Raw genomic sequence first — 17,141 nt, forward strand, 5'->3', positions numbered from 1 at the left:
ATTCCCGAGCGACCTTGAATGGGCTCATCGCGGAGCCAACGGATCGAGCGCCGGACGGGGCACCTCGCTCGGCTTTGAAGAGCCGCTCTCCTCCTCGCGGGCCTCTGGCTACCCGCCCGCCCTTGGTGAGATACATCGGGCCGCCGAAACAAATGGCGCGAACGCGACCGGTCACAGCGCGTCCGACCTTGACTGGCGTTCGAACGCCTACTTCAAACAAGCGACATGCTCCTGCTTTGGAAACTCCTCTTGAAGTGCGGCAAACGCAGCACGTGACACGAGCCCCATCTGACGGCAGCTTTTGCGAATTACATGCACCCACTTTGGCATGTGAATCTGCAGACGGCAGAAATCTTTCTCACGTGACTCGAGCCCCATCTGATGGCAGCTTTTACGAATTACATGCACCCGCTTTGGCATGTGAATCTGCAGACGGCAGAAATCTTTCTCACGTGACTCGAGCCCCATCTGACGGCAGCTTTTACGAATTACATGCACCCGCTTCGGCATATGAATCTGCAGACGGCAGAAATCTTTCTCACGTGACGCGAGCGCCATCTGGCGGCGGCTCTTACGAATTACATGCTCCCGCTTTGGCATTTGACTCTGCAGACGGCAGAGACCTTTCTCACGTGGCTCGAGCGCCATCTGGCGGCTGCTCTTACGACCAACCCACACCCACTCTGGCAAATGAAACTGCTGAAGAGCCAACTGACTTCAATGCTCCTGCTGAGGCCCAACCTGCCGACGCTGCCCGAAGGATTGCAGCCGGCGTGGGATCCACCCGCGAGGCGCGATCTTCTCGCCCGGCCGGAACTATACCTGCCGGGTCTGCCGGCCTAGCGCAGGCCTTCGTTCCGCTCACGGTTGCGGGCGTTTTTGCGCAAGCTTTAATTGACACGGGGTCCATGGATAGTTTTATCGATCAGCGACTCGTGCATCAACATGGGTGGCCGGTTCTCGGGACAACCCGCCGGATCTTCATGGCCTCTCAGGGACTTCGGTTGAGCACAAAAGGGGCGTGTTGATTGAAACTTGTGATAAAGGGACGCACGTTCCCGGACGTGTATCTCATGGTATTACCGGCCTTATGCGCTGACGTTCTGTTAGGACTTGATTTCCTTAAGCGGCATGGACGTTTGGAAATAGACTTCGGAGGGCCGGACACGCTCGCTGTGTGCGCCCTCGCTCAAATGGACATGGAGCCACTCTCACTGTTCCCCAACCTGACCACTGATTGTACCCCTGTAGCCGTCAAATCGCGGCGTTACTCTCGCGCGGACGCGCAATTCATTGCGGAAGAAACGGCCCTGCTCTTAAAGGATGGTATCATAGAACACAGTAGGTCACCGTGGCGGGCCCAAGTCTTAGTGGTGCGGAGTGAGGCCCACCGCCGGCGTATGGTAATCGACTATTCGCAGACGATTAATCGTTTTACACAGCTGGATGCCTACCCCTTACCGGGGATGGACGCCCTGGTACGCCAGGTGGCCCTGTATTCCGTTTATAGCACTCTCGATCTGCGTAGTGCGTATCATCAAGTCCCCATCTCTAGGGCTGATCGCGTCTTTACAGCCTTTGAATCGGGTCAGCGGTTGTACCAGTTCACGAGACTTCCCTTTGGGGTAACGAACGGCGTCGCTTGTTTTCAGAGAGCTATGGATGACCTCGTTGCGAAGGAGAATTTGACCGATGTCTTTGTCTATCTGGACAATCTTACGGTTTGTGGGTATGACCAGGAGCATCACGACGCTAATCTGAAACGCTTCCTCGAGGTCGCGTGGAAATATCGCTTAACCATGAATGCGGCGAAGTGTCAATACTCTCTACGCACGGTAGACCTTTTGGGGTACACCGTGACCCATGGCTCCGTCTCTCCGGATAAGGAGCGTCTGCGCCCTTTGCTCGATATGGCTCCGCCTAGCGATCGGGCTTCGCTTAAATGCGCTCTAGGGCTGTTCGCCCACTACTCAAAGTGGGTGCAAAATTTCTCCACGAAGCTCCGCCCCCTCGTGGCCTGCGACACTTTCCCCATGGGCCCGGCCGCCCTGGCGGCCTTCGAGGGCCTTAAAATCGACATTGCTGGCACCGCTGTCGCGACGATTGACGAGAGTGCCTCTTTCGTTTTGGAGAGTGATGCCTCGGATCATGCGATAGCGGCGACTCTCTCCCAAGGAGGCCGCCCTGTGGCTTTCTTCTCGCGGACTCTCACCTCCGCCGAGCGGAGGCATTCGTCTGTCGAAAAGGAAGCGTACGCGATCGTCGAATCAATTCGGCGATGGCGGCCGTATCTGCTTGGGCGGAGTTTCCAAATCATCACGGACCAACAGAGTGTTGCGTTTATGTACGACACCTTACATGCTCAGCGCATTAAGAATGAGAAAATCACCCGTTGGCGTATCGAACTCGCCGACTTCTGCTACACCATCAAATACCGCCCGGGGAAGGATAACCTGGTCGCTGACGCCTTATCGAGGCCGGCCACTTGCGCGGGGGTTGTAACTTTGGAGGGGCTGCGCACTTTGCACAGCACTATGTGTCATCCCGGGGTAACGCGCTTCGTGCATTTTGTGCGCGCGGGCAATCTGCCGTACTCGATGGAGGACATCCGCCGCATCTGCCGTGATTGCGCGATCTGTGCGGAACTCAAACCGCGTTTTTATAACCCCCCTCTGGGGACACTCGTTAGGGCTACTAGACCGTGGGAGCGCTTGGCGATGGACTTCAAAGGGCCGCTGCCAATGTTGAGCAACTCTCGCTATCTGCTCACTATCGTCGATGAGTATTCCCGATTCCCCTTTGCTTACACGTGCGGGGATATGTCGGCTGCCACGGTTATTCGGTGCCTGCAGAATTTGTTTTCTATGTTCGGGTATCCGGCCTACGTGCATACCGATCGGGGTGCGGTGTTCCTGTCCCAGGAGGTGAGGGGCTACTTGCTCCAGCATAATGTCGCTTCGAGCTACACCACCCCGTACCGGCCCCAAGCGAATGGACAGATCGAACGCTTTAATGGGATTATATGGCGGGCCGTCATGCTAAGCCTTCGGACCCTCGGCCGAGGCCTCGATAAATGGGCGTGGTCACTACCTGCCGCTCTAAACTCGATCCGGGCTCTCCTATGTACTGCCACCAACCAGACTCCTCACGAACGACTGTTCCACCACCCTAGAAGCTCCGGCAGTATCCAATCTTTACCCAGCTGGCTCGCTGAACCGGGGCCCGCCTATCTCAAATGAGCGGTTCGCACTAGCAAGTACGACCCCCTTGTCGACAAGGTGCAGGTCCTCCAGGCTAATCCCGAGCATGCTCGCGTGTTAACGGCGGATGGCCGCGAGTCTACGGTCTCCGTACGCCATCTCGCCCCATGTGGGGACGCCGACAGGGATATCGACGAACCCGTCTACGAGTCTATGGACTCTATCGAAGCTTCCCCTATGGAACTACCACTGTTACTCCCGTCGTCCCCCGCTCCCGTGCCCGAAGGCGCAGGGGCGCCCCCTCCGACTCCAACCTCCGGCGGCTATTCCGACGCGGGGGACTCCGGGCTAGGGGACGCCGTGCCCGGTAGATTCCGAACACGAACTGGCAGGGAGGTTCGCCGCCCCGACCGCTACGGGTGGACCGACTGACGTGGATTGACGTGACCCATTCGTTTATTGCTGATGCTTGCTTGCATCCTGCCGAGCGGCAGTATAGTTCTAACGGCGGGGAGAATGTAGTGAAATTATACCAAGGTGAACCCAGGGGTGCTCGTTACGGAAGGGGCGTCTAAAAGGTGAACCCAGGGGTGCTCGTTACGGAAGGGGCGTCTATAAGACCCGGGACAACCGGGGCGCGCGGACACTCCAGCGGCACTCACTGTGACATAGTCCAGTAGTTTGAATGGTATGTACGCCCCAAATGCTGCGCTGACAATGCGCTGCGCTAACCATTGTTATATTGAATCAACCATTGCTGCTCATGAAATGCTCTGATTTAATGCCTATTGCATGCATGTATTCTTACAGGATGTACTGCAGATCTAAATGATATTAAACCTACCCAGAGGTCAAGTCGTGTCTGAGCTTGATTTTCACGACACATGTCATGTAGATTACCTCATGCTTTGTGAGGTCACTGAAAAACTGATGTGGAGGGGATCTTTGCGATCACCAACCTGTGAGAATAATTGTATAAGTTCGTGGGCCAAGGACAGGTCTCGATGTCCCATATTGTGTTGGAAGAGTTTTGTTGAGTTTTGATACAAGGTGTGTTCAGCAATGTGTGTACGGTGCACATACACGAAGGCATGATGTTTGTTTGTTTGCTCTCATACAGGTTCGCACGACACTACATGAGTCCAAACGGTACGGAGACCCGGCTACTGGTCAAGGCTTACGCCATTCGATTCGACATCATCGTTTCTGGGGTGGTAAGGAAGAATCTCGGATTTGGCCCTTTTGGCCTTTACATCTGAGCATGACTCATCTGATGCATGTTGCTGTGGCCCTAGATTACTATAATTTCATATAATGTGCGCATTTGTCCATGATGTCTCCATGCCATTGTCCTATATCTGTTATACACTTGATATCCTCCAACAGCATGAAATGTTGCATAAAAAATTCAGCAATTAAATAAGCATGAGAATGCTAGTTGTATGCGTTCACATGTCAGGCATGTTTGTGTGTGTGCATGAAACTCATCTATATATATTAGCAGTTGGATCTCTCCGTCCATCTTGTTTATTCACGTTCGTTCTTTGGCTGTTTGCCCTTTTTGTTATTTTCACCCCTTTCTTCTCCCAAATCTCTTACCCTTTGTTTAATATCTTAAACACACACACAAAACAATAACCATAATAATAATTTCCTTCTCTCATCGTGGGTCCCCCTCCCCTCCTAAACCCCCCTCACGCATTCCCTCCTAAACTCCCTCCTCAACCCTCCCCTCCTAAACCCCCCCTTACCCCTCTCCTCTAAAACCCCCCCACCCCATCCCCTCCTAAACTCCCCCATCACCCCTACCCTTCTAATCTCCAACCTCACCCGTCCCCTTCTAATCTCCCCATCACCCATCCCCTCCAAAACTTCCCCTCACCCCTTTCCCTCCAAAACTCCCCCCTCACTGCTCTCCTTCTAAACCCCCCCTCACCCCTCTCCTCTAAAACCCCCCCTCCCCATCCCCTCCTAAACTCCCCCATCACCCCTACCCTTCTAATCTACAACCTCACCCATCCCCTTCTAATCTCCCCATCACCCATCTCCTCCTAAACTCCCCCATCACCCCTACCCTTCTAATCTACAACCTCACCCGTCCCCTTCTAATCTCCCCATCACCCATCCCCTCCAAAACTTCCCCTCACCCCTTTCTCTCCAAAACTCCCCCCTCACTGCTCTCCTTCTAAACCCCCCCTCACACCTCCCATCCTAAACTCCCCCCTCACTCCTCCCCTTCAAACTCCCCCCTCACAATTTTTCTTCAATTGTCCCTTCTCAACCATCCTCCTCAAGTTTCCTCTTGATCCCTCCACAAAGTTGCCTCCTCCTTGCTTCCTCTCCCTTCCAACTCATACCTCCACCTCCTACAACCCTCTACTTCGCTCTCCCCCCTCAAACAACCCCTCACTGTGTCTCATCCCATCACCATCAAACCTTTTGTCCTCCTCATCTTTCCCCTTCTTCTAGCTCTTCTGCAATCTCCGACACACTATCAACAGCTCTCCCTACCTCCCCCTCTCCTCCCTCATCTTACCCTACACCTGCCCTCCCCTGTCCTGCATCCGATTCTCCCCATTCCTCTTCCTTAACGGGATGGACCTCAAACCTCTGGGGCCTTCACTCAAACCTGATTGAGCTCTCCATACAGGTTGCTTCTAACAAACCAGACTTACAGTCATAGCAAAATATTGGCACCCTTGCACTTTTTTCAACTAATTCACCATTTCTTCCAGAAAATTGTTGAAATTAAAAAAATATTTTGGTATCCACAAATGTATTTCTTTGGTTTGCAGCGGAACAAAACAAAAAAGCTGAAAAAATTACAAAACTTTAGCTTATTCCACAAAGGAATCCTAAAATGGGCCGGACAATATTATTGGCACCTTTTAGAAGTTGTTAGAAATAATTAGATTTCAAGCAGGTGATTCACCTTTACTTTGGAATTGAACTTTGGAATTGAATTGAACTCAATTTGGTTGGTATGTCTCGCGAGATCACGGCGAGGTCACGTCTTTTCGAAGCTGCTCCATGCGCTCACGCTTTCGAAGCTAAGTGATATTTCTCAATCGTGTTTTTGTCGAGACTGTATCTATCCTTCGGTGTATGTACCTACAGCGTATCTTTTGGAAAATTTTCGGTGCAAATTTTTCGTACATGTATACACAATCGTCGGTTAATGGTATCGAGTATTCTGCGGCCTAGTACTCGTAGGCTTGGACTACCGTACCGTCTCCGACCTTGTGGTTTGTTTTTCTCTCAGCGATTCGTCGAATGCGCTGAAATTATTTTCGTTCACTGTTTCGTCCCAGTCGTTCACCCCGTACCTCCTTGTTTAATATCTGTACTCACAACAAAAAAAAAAAAAAAACCCCAAAAAAACTACTTCCTTCCCAGGTCTTATTCGTTTATTTGTTCTTTTTGTTCGTTCGTTCTTCGTTCGCGATCACGCGGTTAGAAATGTATAATCTCTCCCCTGAACAACTATTTTCTCTCATATATTATAACACCCTTTTCTTCTTTTCCTACAAAAGGATGCTTTCGTCTTGCTCACCAAATCTATTCATTCCAAAAAATATATATAATACCATCTCTTACAGTTCCTCCTTTCTACATTCCCTAAACTATCCAGAACTCCATCCCTCCTCCAGTGTCCTCAAACGTATTTTTGACTCGAAGGTCTCAAACTCATTTTGCAAAAAATGTTCGTTTCCCATGAATCGTACACTTTTCAAAATCCAATCTCACCCCTCCCCTCCAAATCCTCCCCATCACCCATCCCTTTCAAATCTCCCCCCTTGCCCCTTCCCTCCCCTCCCTCCTAAACTCCCCCCACACCCCTCCCCTCCTAGACTCCCCTCTCACCCCTCCTCCTCAAAGCATCCTTCCTGCTTCTTCCTCCTTCCAACTTTCACCTTCATCTCCCCAAACCTTCTGCCTTGCTCTTCCCCCTCCTCAAATAACACCTCACTGTGCCTCACCCAATCTCCATCAAACCTTTTGTCCGCCCCATTCTTCCCTTTCTCCAAGCTATTCTGAAATCTCTGACACACCTTCAACAGCTCTCCCTACCTCTTCCTCCTCTTCCACATCTTACCCTACCCCTCCCCCCCCCTGTTCTGGACCCGATGCTCCCCCTTCCTCTTCATTAACGGTATGGACCTCAAACATCCGGGGCCTTCGCTCAAACTTGACTGACCTCTCCATACAGGTTGCTTCTGACAAACCAGATGTGATCTGCTTAACAGAAACTTTCCTCCTTCATGATGTCTCTGATGCCTTGGTATCTCTCCCAGGTTACTCCCTCCTCCGGTATGATAGACCTGAGCCTCGTCCTGGAGGTGGGGTTGCTATCTTTATAAAAAACTCTCTTCCTCACTCGCCCTCCACTGCCCTCTCTCCACCTCACCCCCAGGAATACCTTTGGCTACGGCTTCCCCTTCGCTCCCACCTTTTGTTCATATGTGTGTTGTACCGTCCACCAATCAGCGATGACTCCATCTACATCTCACTGTCTGATAATATGGACCAACTTCTATCTACCCATCCCAACTCTCTCTTCCTCATATGTGGTGATTTCAATTGTCACCATGCCAGTTGGCTGGGTGTGGGTACCTCTCTCACCAGCCATGGCTCTTCAGCAAAGGAATTCTGCGACTCACTGGGACTGACACAATCTGTCAATTTCCCGACCCGGATCTCAGTCAACGGAGCATCTTCTCTTCTGGATTTGGTTATGACAAACTTCCCTGAAAATGTCTGCTGCTCTTCTTCTGCTCCAATCGGCTCATCTGATCATGTGCTTGTCAAAGTGGACATCTCTCTGACCATTCTCAGAGAGCCTCCTCAGCTTCGACGAGTCTGGCATTTCACTCGGACCAACTGGCACGGTCTTCAAGCAGCCATCAACCATCTGGACTGGTCTCCCATCTCTACCGCCTCTGACATCAACTCATCCTGGGAATTCTTTCAAAGTAAATTGCTCTCTCTCATGCACAGATTTATACCATCTCGTCTTCAGTTGTCATACCCTTCCTCCCATCCATGGTACACGGAATCTTGTGGTGAGGCTGTTGCCCTGAAACAACTTGCTTTCGTCTCCTGGAAAGCAAATCCAACGGAAGGAAATCTCATTTCCTTTCACAAAGCCCGAAACAAGTGTGTGTCCACCCTCAGGAGAGCCAGGAAACAATATCTCACCATTCTCAAGACCGAACTCTCTTATCTGTCTCCCTCTTCCAAATCCTGGTGGCGTCTGGTCAAATCTGTTTCTGGTGTTTGTTCCCCCTCCATCCCCTCCCTCACCTCAAACGGCTTAACGGCTGACTCCGCACGTGAAAAAGCTGAATGCCTCAACTCTGTGTTTGCCTCTAAATCTTGTGTCCCAAACCCATCCCTCTCTGTACCCACCGTACCCAGTCGTACCCAGCTGCTCCTGGACTCTGTGTCCTTTCCTCCTGACAAGGTGGAAAAGTTTCTGGCAACCCTCGACTCTGATTCTGCAACTGGTCCTGACGGCATCAGCCCACGGGTCCTAAAATCATGTTCTTCTGCACTTTCACTCCCTCTTTCTGTTCTCTTCACCCTCTCTTTTGCTCAAGGTCATCTGCCATCTGCTTGGAAATCAGCCAACATCACCGCTTTGCACAAAAAAGGTGCAAAAACAGATCCCAGCAACTACAGACCAATCAGCCTTCTCCCAATTATCAGCAAAGTCATGGAATCCATCATTGCTTCAGATATTAAATCTTTCCTCTTCTCCAATGGCTTGATCTCTGATCATCAATTTGGTTTCAGACCTGGTCACTCTACTCTGGACATGCTGCTTCTGCTTTCTCAACAATGGATGGAGGTCCTCAACGCCAAACAGGAAATTAGAGCTGTCTCCCTTGACATTTCACGTGCCTTCGATACGGTCTGGCACCCTGCTCTGCTCTCCAAACTCTCCTCCTTTGGTATCCATGGAAATCTCCACGCATGGCTGGCGGACTTCCTCTCTGGTCGTCGTCAACGTGTGGCCCTGAATGGGTTTCTCTCATCTCCTCTTCCTGTTCAGGCTGGAGTTCCCCAAGGTAGTGTTCTGGGCCCTGTGCTTTTTCTGGTCTTCATCAATGATCTCTCTGACTCTCTTGAAAATCCTCTCTATCTCTTTGCTGACGACTCTACTCTCTGTCGCTCCATTCCTCATCCCTCAGATCGGCAGTCTGCAGCCTCCTCACTCTCTGCAGACCTGGATAAAATCACAGACTGGTCAAACAAGTGGAACATGTCTTTCAATCCTGACAAATCTCACACTCTTACAATGTCTCTCCGAAAGGACCGACTGGACAACCCTCCCATCTACTTTCTCAACAATCCTCTCCAAGAAGTTCTGTCGCTCAAGCTTTTGGGTCTCACTATCTGCCATGATCTTTCTTGGGAAAACCACATTTCCAAGCTGGCCTCCAAAGCCAGTCGCCGACTGGGCATCCTCCGTCGTGCGAAGTCCTTCCTTGGCACACCTGAGCTCCTCACCACATACAAGGCTTTCATCCGCAGCTCAATGGAATACTGTTCCCCCCTCTGGGCTTGTGCTCCTGCCTCACACCTTGCTCGGCTTCACGCTGTTGAGGCCAAAGCTTTCAGAATCATTGGAATCTCCTGCGATGTAGTCAACGCCGATGGCCTTTCACTCACTCACCGCAGGCAGGTTGGTGGTCTTTCTGTCTTCTACCGACTCCTCTCCGGCCTTGCTCCCCCAGCTCTCTCTGTGCTCTGTCCCCCCAATATTCCTTCAGGTCGCACAAGATCTGCCTGCAACCCTCTTCTGGTTAAACTGCCAAAGTCTAGGCTCTCTGCTCACCTTCACTCTTTCATTCCCCTTTTCTCCCGCCTCTGGAACAAACTCCCCCACTCCCTTCAATCCCACTCCTCCCTCCAGGTCTTTAAAACAGCTGTTCACCACCATCTCTTATCTTCCCCCATCGAAAACCTTGATATTTTCTACCCCCGGTAATTCACCCCAGAGTCCTTGCAGTGTTCATATGTTTTAATCCTCTCCCACCTCCCCCCAAGTCCTCCCGATGTCCCTGCTCTCAAATGTTGTGTTTGTGTCCTTCCCCCTCTCTCCCCATCTTGTCTACCGCTCCCCTTGTTTTTTGTGTTTTGTGTGTCGGTTTGTCTTTTTGTGTGATTAATGTTAGCTCTTTCACGAGCCTCGATCTTGTATACAAAAAAAACAAAAACAAAAAACAAAAAAAAACTCACCTATGGTGAGATGCAGGTGCCTGCAATATAAAAATCACTCATTCATCCAGTTTGAACAGAGAAAAGGAGTCATTCTGCTGTTTTGTGTCACTGTGTATACCGCAATGAACATGGAGAAAAGAAAGAAAACTAGAGAATTGTCTGAGGAGGTCAGACACAAGATTGTAGCCAAGCATGGACAATCTCAAGGCTATAAGTCCATCTCCAGAGACCTTGATGTCCCTGTGTTCACCGTACACAATGTTATCAGGACGTTTAAGGCCCATGGCACTGTAGTTAACTTCCCTGGACGTGTCCGCAAGAGAAAACTTGATCGAAGATTGCAGCGAAGGATTGTTCGAATGGAGGAGAAAGCACCTCGACCAACTGCCAAATAGATTCAAGATGACCTTCACACACAAGGTACAACAGTTTCAACTCGCACCATCCGTCGCCAACTCAATGAAAGGGTGGTAGGAGACCCAGGAGTACCCCACTGCTGAGAAAGCCTGACTGGATATTGCGAAAACACACCCGAACAAGCCAAAATCCTTCTGGGAGAATGTTCTGTGGACAGATGAGACCAAATTAGAGCTTTTTTGAAAAGCACATCATCTCTATGTTTGCAGAAAACAAAATGAAGCCTTCAAAGAAAAGAACACCTTCCCTACAGTCAAACATGGAGGAGGTTCAGTGATGTTTTGGGATTGCTGCGCTGCGCCTGGCACTGGGTACCATGAATGTGTGCATGGCATCATGAAATCAGGAGATTACCAAGGCATTTTGGAGCGCAATGTTCAACCCATTGTCAGAAAGCTGGGTCTCCGTCGAAGGTCATGGGTCTTGCAGCAGGACAATGACCCCAAATACACTTCAAAAAGCACCCAGGAATGGTTCAAGACAAAACACTGGACTGTTCTGAAGTGGCCAGCAATGAGTCCAGATCTAAATCCCATTGAACACCTGTGGGGAGATCTGAAAACAGCAGTTGTAAGAAGGCACCCTTCAAATCTGGGAGAACTGGAGCAGTTTGCACAACAAGAGTGGGTTAAACTGCCAGTGGAGAGTTGTAGGAAGCTCATTCATGGCTACAGGAAGCGCTTGACTGCAGTTATTTGGTCCAAAGTCTGTGCCACCAAACATTAAGTCTAGGTTGCCAATGATTTTGTCCATGCCATTCATATTTATTTTCTGATTTAAAAGGATATATTAAGCTTTGAATCAAAAACAAAGGTTCTGTAATATTAACAGTGAAATAAAGAATTGTGGAGACAAAATACTTTTGTCAATTTCAACTTATTCTTCGAGAAAATTGTGAGTTATTTGAAAAAAGTGCAAGGGTGCCAATATTTTTAGCAACGACTGTAATGTGCTCAACAGAAACTTTCCTCCTTCAAGATGTCTCTGATTACTTAATATATCTCCCTGGTTACTCCCTCCGACATGATATACCTGAGCCCCGTCCTGGTAGTGGGGTTGCTCTCTTTATCAAAAACTCTGTTCCTCACTCTCCTGCAATGCACTCTCTCCACTACATCCCCAGGAGAACGCTTCCTCTCTGCTCCCACCTTTTGTTCATATGTGTGTTGTACTGTCATCTCTGATCATCAATTTGGAATCAGACCAGGTAATTCTACTCTGGATATGCTGCTTCTGCTGTCTCAACAATGGATGGAGGTCCTCAATGCCAAATAAGAAATCAGAGCCAATTCCCCTGACATATCTCGTGCCTTCGATATTGTCTGACACCCCGCCCTGCTCACCAAACTATCCTCTGATGCTATCCATGGAAATCTCCACACATGGCTTGCGGACTTCCTCTCCTATCGTAGTCCACATGTGGCCCTGAATGGAATTTTCTCATCTCCCCTTCCTGTCCAGGCTGGAGTTCCTTAAGGCAGTGTTCTGGGCCCTGTGCCTTTTCTGGTCTTCATCAATGATCTTTCCGACTCTCTGGAAAATCCTCTCTATCTCATTGCTGATGACTCCACTCTCTGCCGCTCCATACCTCATCCCTCAAATCGGCAGTCTGCAGCCTCCTCACTCTCTGCAGACCTGGACAAAATGACAAACTGGTCAAACAAGTGGAACATGTCCTTCAATCCTGACAAACCTCACACTCTCACTTTGTCTCTCCGAAAAGACCATCTGGAAAACCCTCTCATTGACTTTCTCAACAATCCTTGAAAATTTTTCTCCCGCCACTAATTTCACCCCAGATCCACTTTTTTGAAATACCAACTTCTTTCCTGGAAGTCCTTGCAGTGTCCTTGTGTTTTATACTTCTCCCACCTCCCACCCCCTTCCCACGCCTCCTTCCCCCAAGCCCTCTCCCTCCCACATTTCTCTCGATGTCCCTGCTCTCAAATGTTGTGTTTGTGTCCTCCCCCCTCTCTCTCCATCTTGGCTACCGCTCCCCTTATTATATGTTTTGTGTGTCTGTTTGATTTTTTTGTGTGATAAATGTTAGCTCTTTCACGAGCCTCGATCCTGTATACAAATTTTTTTTTATATAAAATCCTCTCAAATAATTTCTGTCACTCAAGCTTTTGGGTCTCACTATCTGCCATGATCTTCTTGGGAAACCCACATTGCCAAACTGGCCTCCAAAGCCAGTCGCCGACTGGGCATCCTCCATCATGCAAAGTCCTTTCTTGGCATTACTGAGCTCCTCACTACATACAAGGCTTTCATCCGCAGCTCAATGGAATACTGTTCCCCCCTCTGGGCCGGTGCTCCTGCCTCACACCTAGCTCGGTTTCACACTGTAGAAACCAAAACATTCAGAATCATTGGTATCTCCCGTGATGAAGCTGATTCTGAGGGTCTTTCTCTCTCTCTCTCACCGCAGGCAGGTAGGTGGTCTTTCTGGCTTCTACTGACTCCTCGCCAGCCGTGCTCCCCCAACTCTCTCTGGGCTCTGTCCCCCAAATATTCCTGCAGGACACACAAGATCTGCCAGCAACCCATTTATGGTGAAACTGCCAAAATGAAGACTCTCCGCTCACCATCACTCCTCCTTCATTCCTCTTTTTTCCCACCTCTGGAACAAACTCCCTCACTCTCTTCAATCCCACTCCTCCCTCCAGGTCTTCAAACCAGCTGTTCACCACCATCTCTTAACTTCCCCCATCCATAACCTTGATCTTTTCTACCCCTGTTAATACAAATCATAATCCACCTCTTTCAATCTTCAACTTCTTTCCTGAAGTTCCTAGTCGTGTCCATCTGGTTTATACAATGTGCCCCTCCACCTCCCCCCCCCCAAGCCCTCTCCCTTCCACAGATCTCCCGATGTTCCTGTCCTCTACTGTTGTGCTTGTGTGCTTCCCTCTCTCTCACCATCTTGTTTCTCCCTCCCTTTATTGTTTTATGTGTCCGTTTATGTTTTTTGTGTTTTCTGTGCTGATATGTGTTTAATGTGCTCGCTCTTACACGAGCCTCGATCGTGTATACAAAAACAAACAACAAAACACCATAACCCATATATCTGACAATCTGACATCCATAGGCGACGGGATGAATGCCAGAAGCTCGGCATCAGGTTGATGGGTTTAAAAAGATGGATGAATTAAGATGGCGTTACGTCTAGCACTAGACTAGGCCTTTACGGTGGTGTATTATTCATGAGTTAATGAGATGCGGTGTATTATTTCAGAAACCACTTGTTATAACTGCAAATAAGCCATAACTAATTAGCCTAAATTTCCTAATTGTTGCGTGACAATTATTGTAGCAATAATATAATTTGTCATGATTGCAAAGTTAATCAAGATTATTGGAATGAAGACAGACGACAGCTAAGTAGCCTACTTAAACTCTACTTTATCATTGAGTTGTTAATATTACTTTTTTGTAAGAAATATATAATTATTTTCTCACTATACAAGGCAAAAATATGCCAAAAAGTGACAAAAAGGCATTTGATGATCTCGTTGTTGCTGAACAATGTCGTTGTGATTTGGCACGACAGCATCAGCAATGGCGCCTATTTGAGCACAGCGAGGCGGCAAGTAAAGGGCGACGATGGTGCTGCTCAACATCCGCAAGCGAGTTCTTCCATGTCACCATCTCACCAGCAGTCCGTGCACGTCACATATATAATCAAACGGAGGACCAAATACTGCATTGGAGTCATCAGAAGGAACCTGAATAAGTAAAAAGTAAAGATGGAATTATCAGAAGGAACCCGAATAAGCATAGAGTGACGATGAAGTCATCAGAAGGAACCCGAATAAGCATAAAGTGATGATGAAGTCATCAGAAGTAACCTGAATAAGTAAAAAGTAAAGATGGAATTATCAGAAGGAACCCGAATAAGCATAAAGTGACGATGAAGTCATCAGAAGGAACCTGAATAAGTATAAAGTGAAGATGAAGTCATCAGAAGGAACCTGAATAAGTTTAAAGTGAAGATGGGGTCATCAGAAGGAACCCGAATAAGCATAAAGTGAAGATGAAGTCATCAGAAGGAACCTGAATAAGTATAAAGTAAAGATGAAGTCATCAGAAGGAACCTGAATAAGTATAAAGTAAAGATGGAGTCATCAGAAGGAACCCGAATAAGCATAAAGTGAAGATGAAGTCATCAGAAGGAACCCGAATAAGCATAAAGTGAAGATGAAGTCATCAGAAGGAACCCGAATAAGCATAAAGTGAAGACGGAGTCATCAGAAGGAACCCGAATAAGCATAAAGTGAAGACGGAGTCATCAGAAGGAACCTGAATAAGTATAAAGTGAAGATGAAGTCATCAGAAGGAACCTGAATAAGTATAATGTGAAGATAGTCATCAGAAGGAACCTGAATACGTTTAAAGTGAAGATGGGGTCATCAGAAGGTACCTGAATAAGTATAAAGTTAAGATGGAGTCATCAGAAGGAACCTGAATAAGTATAAAGTTAAGATGGAGTTATCACAAGGGACCTGAATCAGTAAAACGTGAAGATGGAGTCATCAGAAGGAACCTGAATAAGTATAAAGTAAAGATGGAGTCATCAGAAGGAACCTGAATAAGTATAAAGTGAAGATGGAGTCATCAGAAGGAACCTGAATAAGTATAAAGTGAAGATGGAGTCATCAGAAGGAACCTGAATAAGTATAAAGTGAAGATAGAGTCATCAGAAGGAACTTGAATAAGTTTAAAGTGAATATGGGGTCATCAGAAGGAACCTGAATAAGTATAAAGTGAAGATAGAGTCATCAGAAGGAACTTGAATAAGTTTAAAGTGAAGATGGGGTCATCATAAGTAACCTGAATAAGTATAAAGTGAAGATGGAGTCATCAGAAGGAACCTGAATAAGTATAAAGTTAAGATGGAGTTATCATAAGGAACCTGAATAAGTATAAAGTGAAGATAGAGTCATCAGAAGGAACTTGAATAAGTTTAAAGTGAAGATGGGGTCATCAGAAGGAACCTGAATAAGTATAAAGTGATAATGGGGTCATCAGAAGGAACCTGAATAAGTATAAAGTGATAATGGGGTCATCAGAAGGAACCTGAATAAGTATAAAGTGAAGATGAAGTCATCAGAAGGAACCTGAATAAGTATAAAGTGAAGATGGAGTCATCAGAAGGAACTTGAATAAGTTTAAAGTGAAGATGGGGTCATCATAAGGAACCTGAATAAGTATAAAGTGAAGATGGAGTCATCAGAAGGAACCTGAATAAGTATAAAGTTAAGATGGAGTTATCATAAGGAACCTGAATAAGTATAAAGTGAAGATAGAGTCATCAGAAGGAACCTGAATAAGTATAAAGTGAAGATGGAGTCATCAGAAGGAACTTGAATAAGTTTAAAGTGAAGATGGGGTCATCAGAAGGAACCTGAATAAGTATAAAGTAAAGATGGAGTCATCAGAAGGAACTTGAATAAGTTTAAAGTGAAGATGGGGTCATCAGAAGGAACCTGAATAAGTATAAAGTGAAGATGGAGTCATCAGAAGGAACCTGAATAAGTATAAAGTAAAGATAGAGTTATCAGAAGGAACCTGAATAAGTATAAAGTGAAGATGGAGTCATCAGAAGGAACCTGAATAAGTATAAAGTGAAGATGGAGTCATCAGAAGGAACCTGAATAAGTATAAAGTGAAGATGGAGTCATCAGAAGGAACCTGAATAAATATAAAGTGAAGATGGAGTCATCAGAAGGAACCTGAATAAGTATAAAGTGAAGATGGAGTCATCAGAAGGAACCTGAATAAGTATAAAGTGAAGATGAGGTCATCAGAAGGAACCTGAATAAGTACAAAGTAAAGATGAAGTCATCAGAAGGAACCTGAATAAGTATAAAGTAAAGATGAAGTCATCAGAAGGAACCTGAATAAGTATAAAGTAAAGATGAGGTCATCAGAAGGAACCTGAATAAGTACAAACTAAAGATGAAGTCATCAGAAGGAACCTGAATAAGTATAAAGTGAAGATGGAGTCATCAGAAGGAACCTGAATAAATATAAAGTGAAGATGGAGTCATCAGAAGGAACCTGAATAAGTATAAAGTAAAGATGAAGTCATCAGAAGGAACCTGAATACGTATAAAGTAAAGATGAAGTCATCAGAAGGAACCTGAATAAGTATAAAGTGAAGATGGAGTCATCAGAAGGAACCTGAATAAGTATAAAGTGAAGATGGAGTCATCAGAAGGAACTTGAATAAGTTTAAAGTGAAGATGGAGTCATCAGAAGGAACCTGTATAAGTATAAAGTGAAGATAGAGTC

The 17,141-nt window shown here is 47.3% G+C and overlaps 1 protein-coding gene across 1 annotated transcript in view; it reads left to right on the plus strand.

Moving 5' to 3' along the window:
* Positions 1-17,141, plus strand: part of LOC144892559 (P2X purinoceptor 4-like) — a 218,736-nt gene that overhangs the window by 163,246 nt on the left and 38,349 nt on the right. The window contains exon 10 of the mRNA XM_078779581.1: positions 4,321-4,414. Within this exon, the coding sequence (XP_078635707.1) occupies positions 4,321-4,414 (94 nt within the window). The remainder of the gene's footprint in view (positions 1-4,320; positions 4,415-17,141) is intronic.

This window comes from Myxine glutinosa, chromosome 6 (assembly GCF_964187855.1).
Source record: "Myxine glutinosa chromosome 6, kmMyxGlut1.1, whole genome shotgun sequence".
Taxonomy (NCBI): Eukaryota; Metazoa; Chordata; class Myxini; order Myxiniformes; family Myxinidae; genus Myxine; species Myxine glutinosa.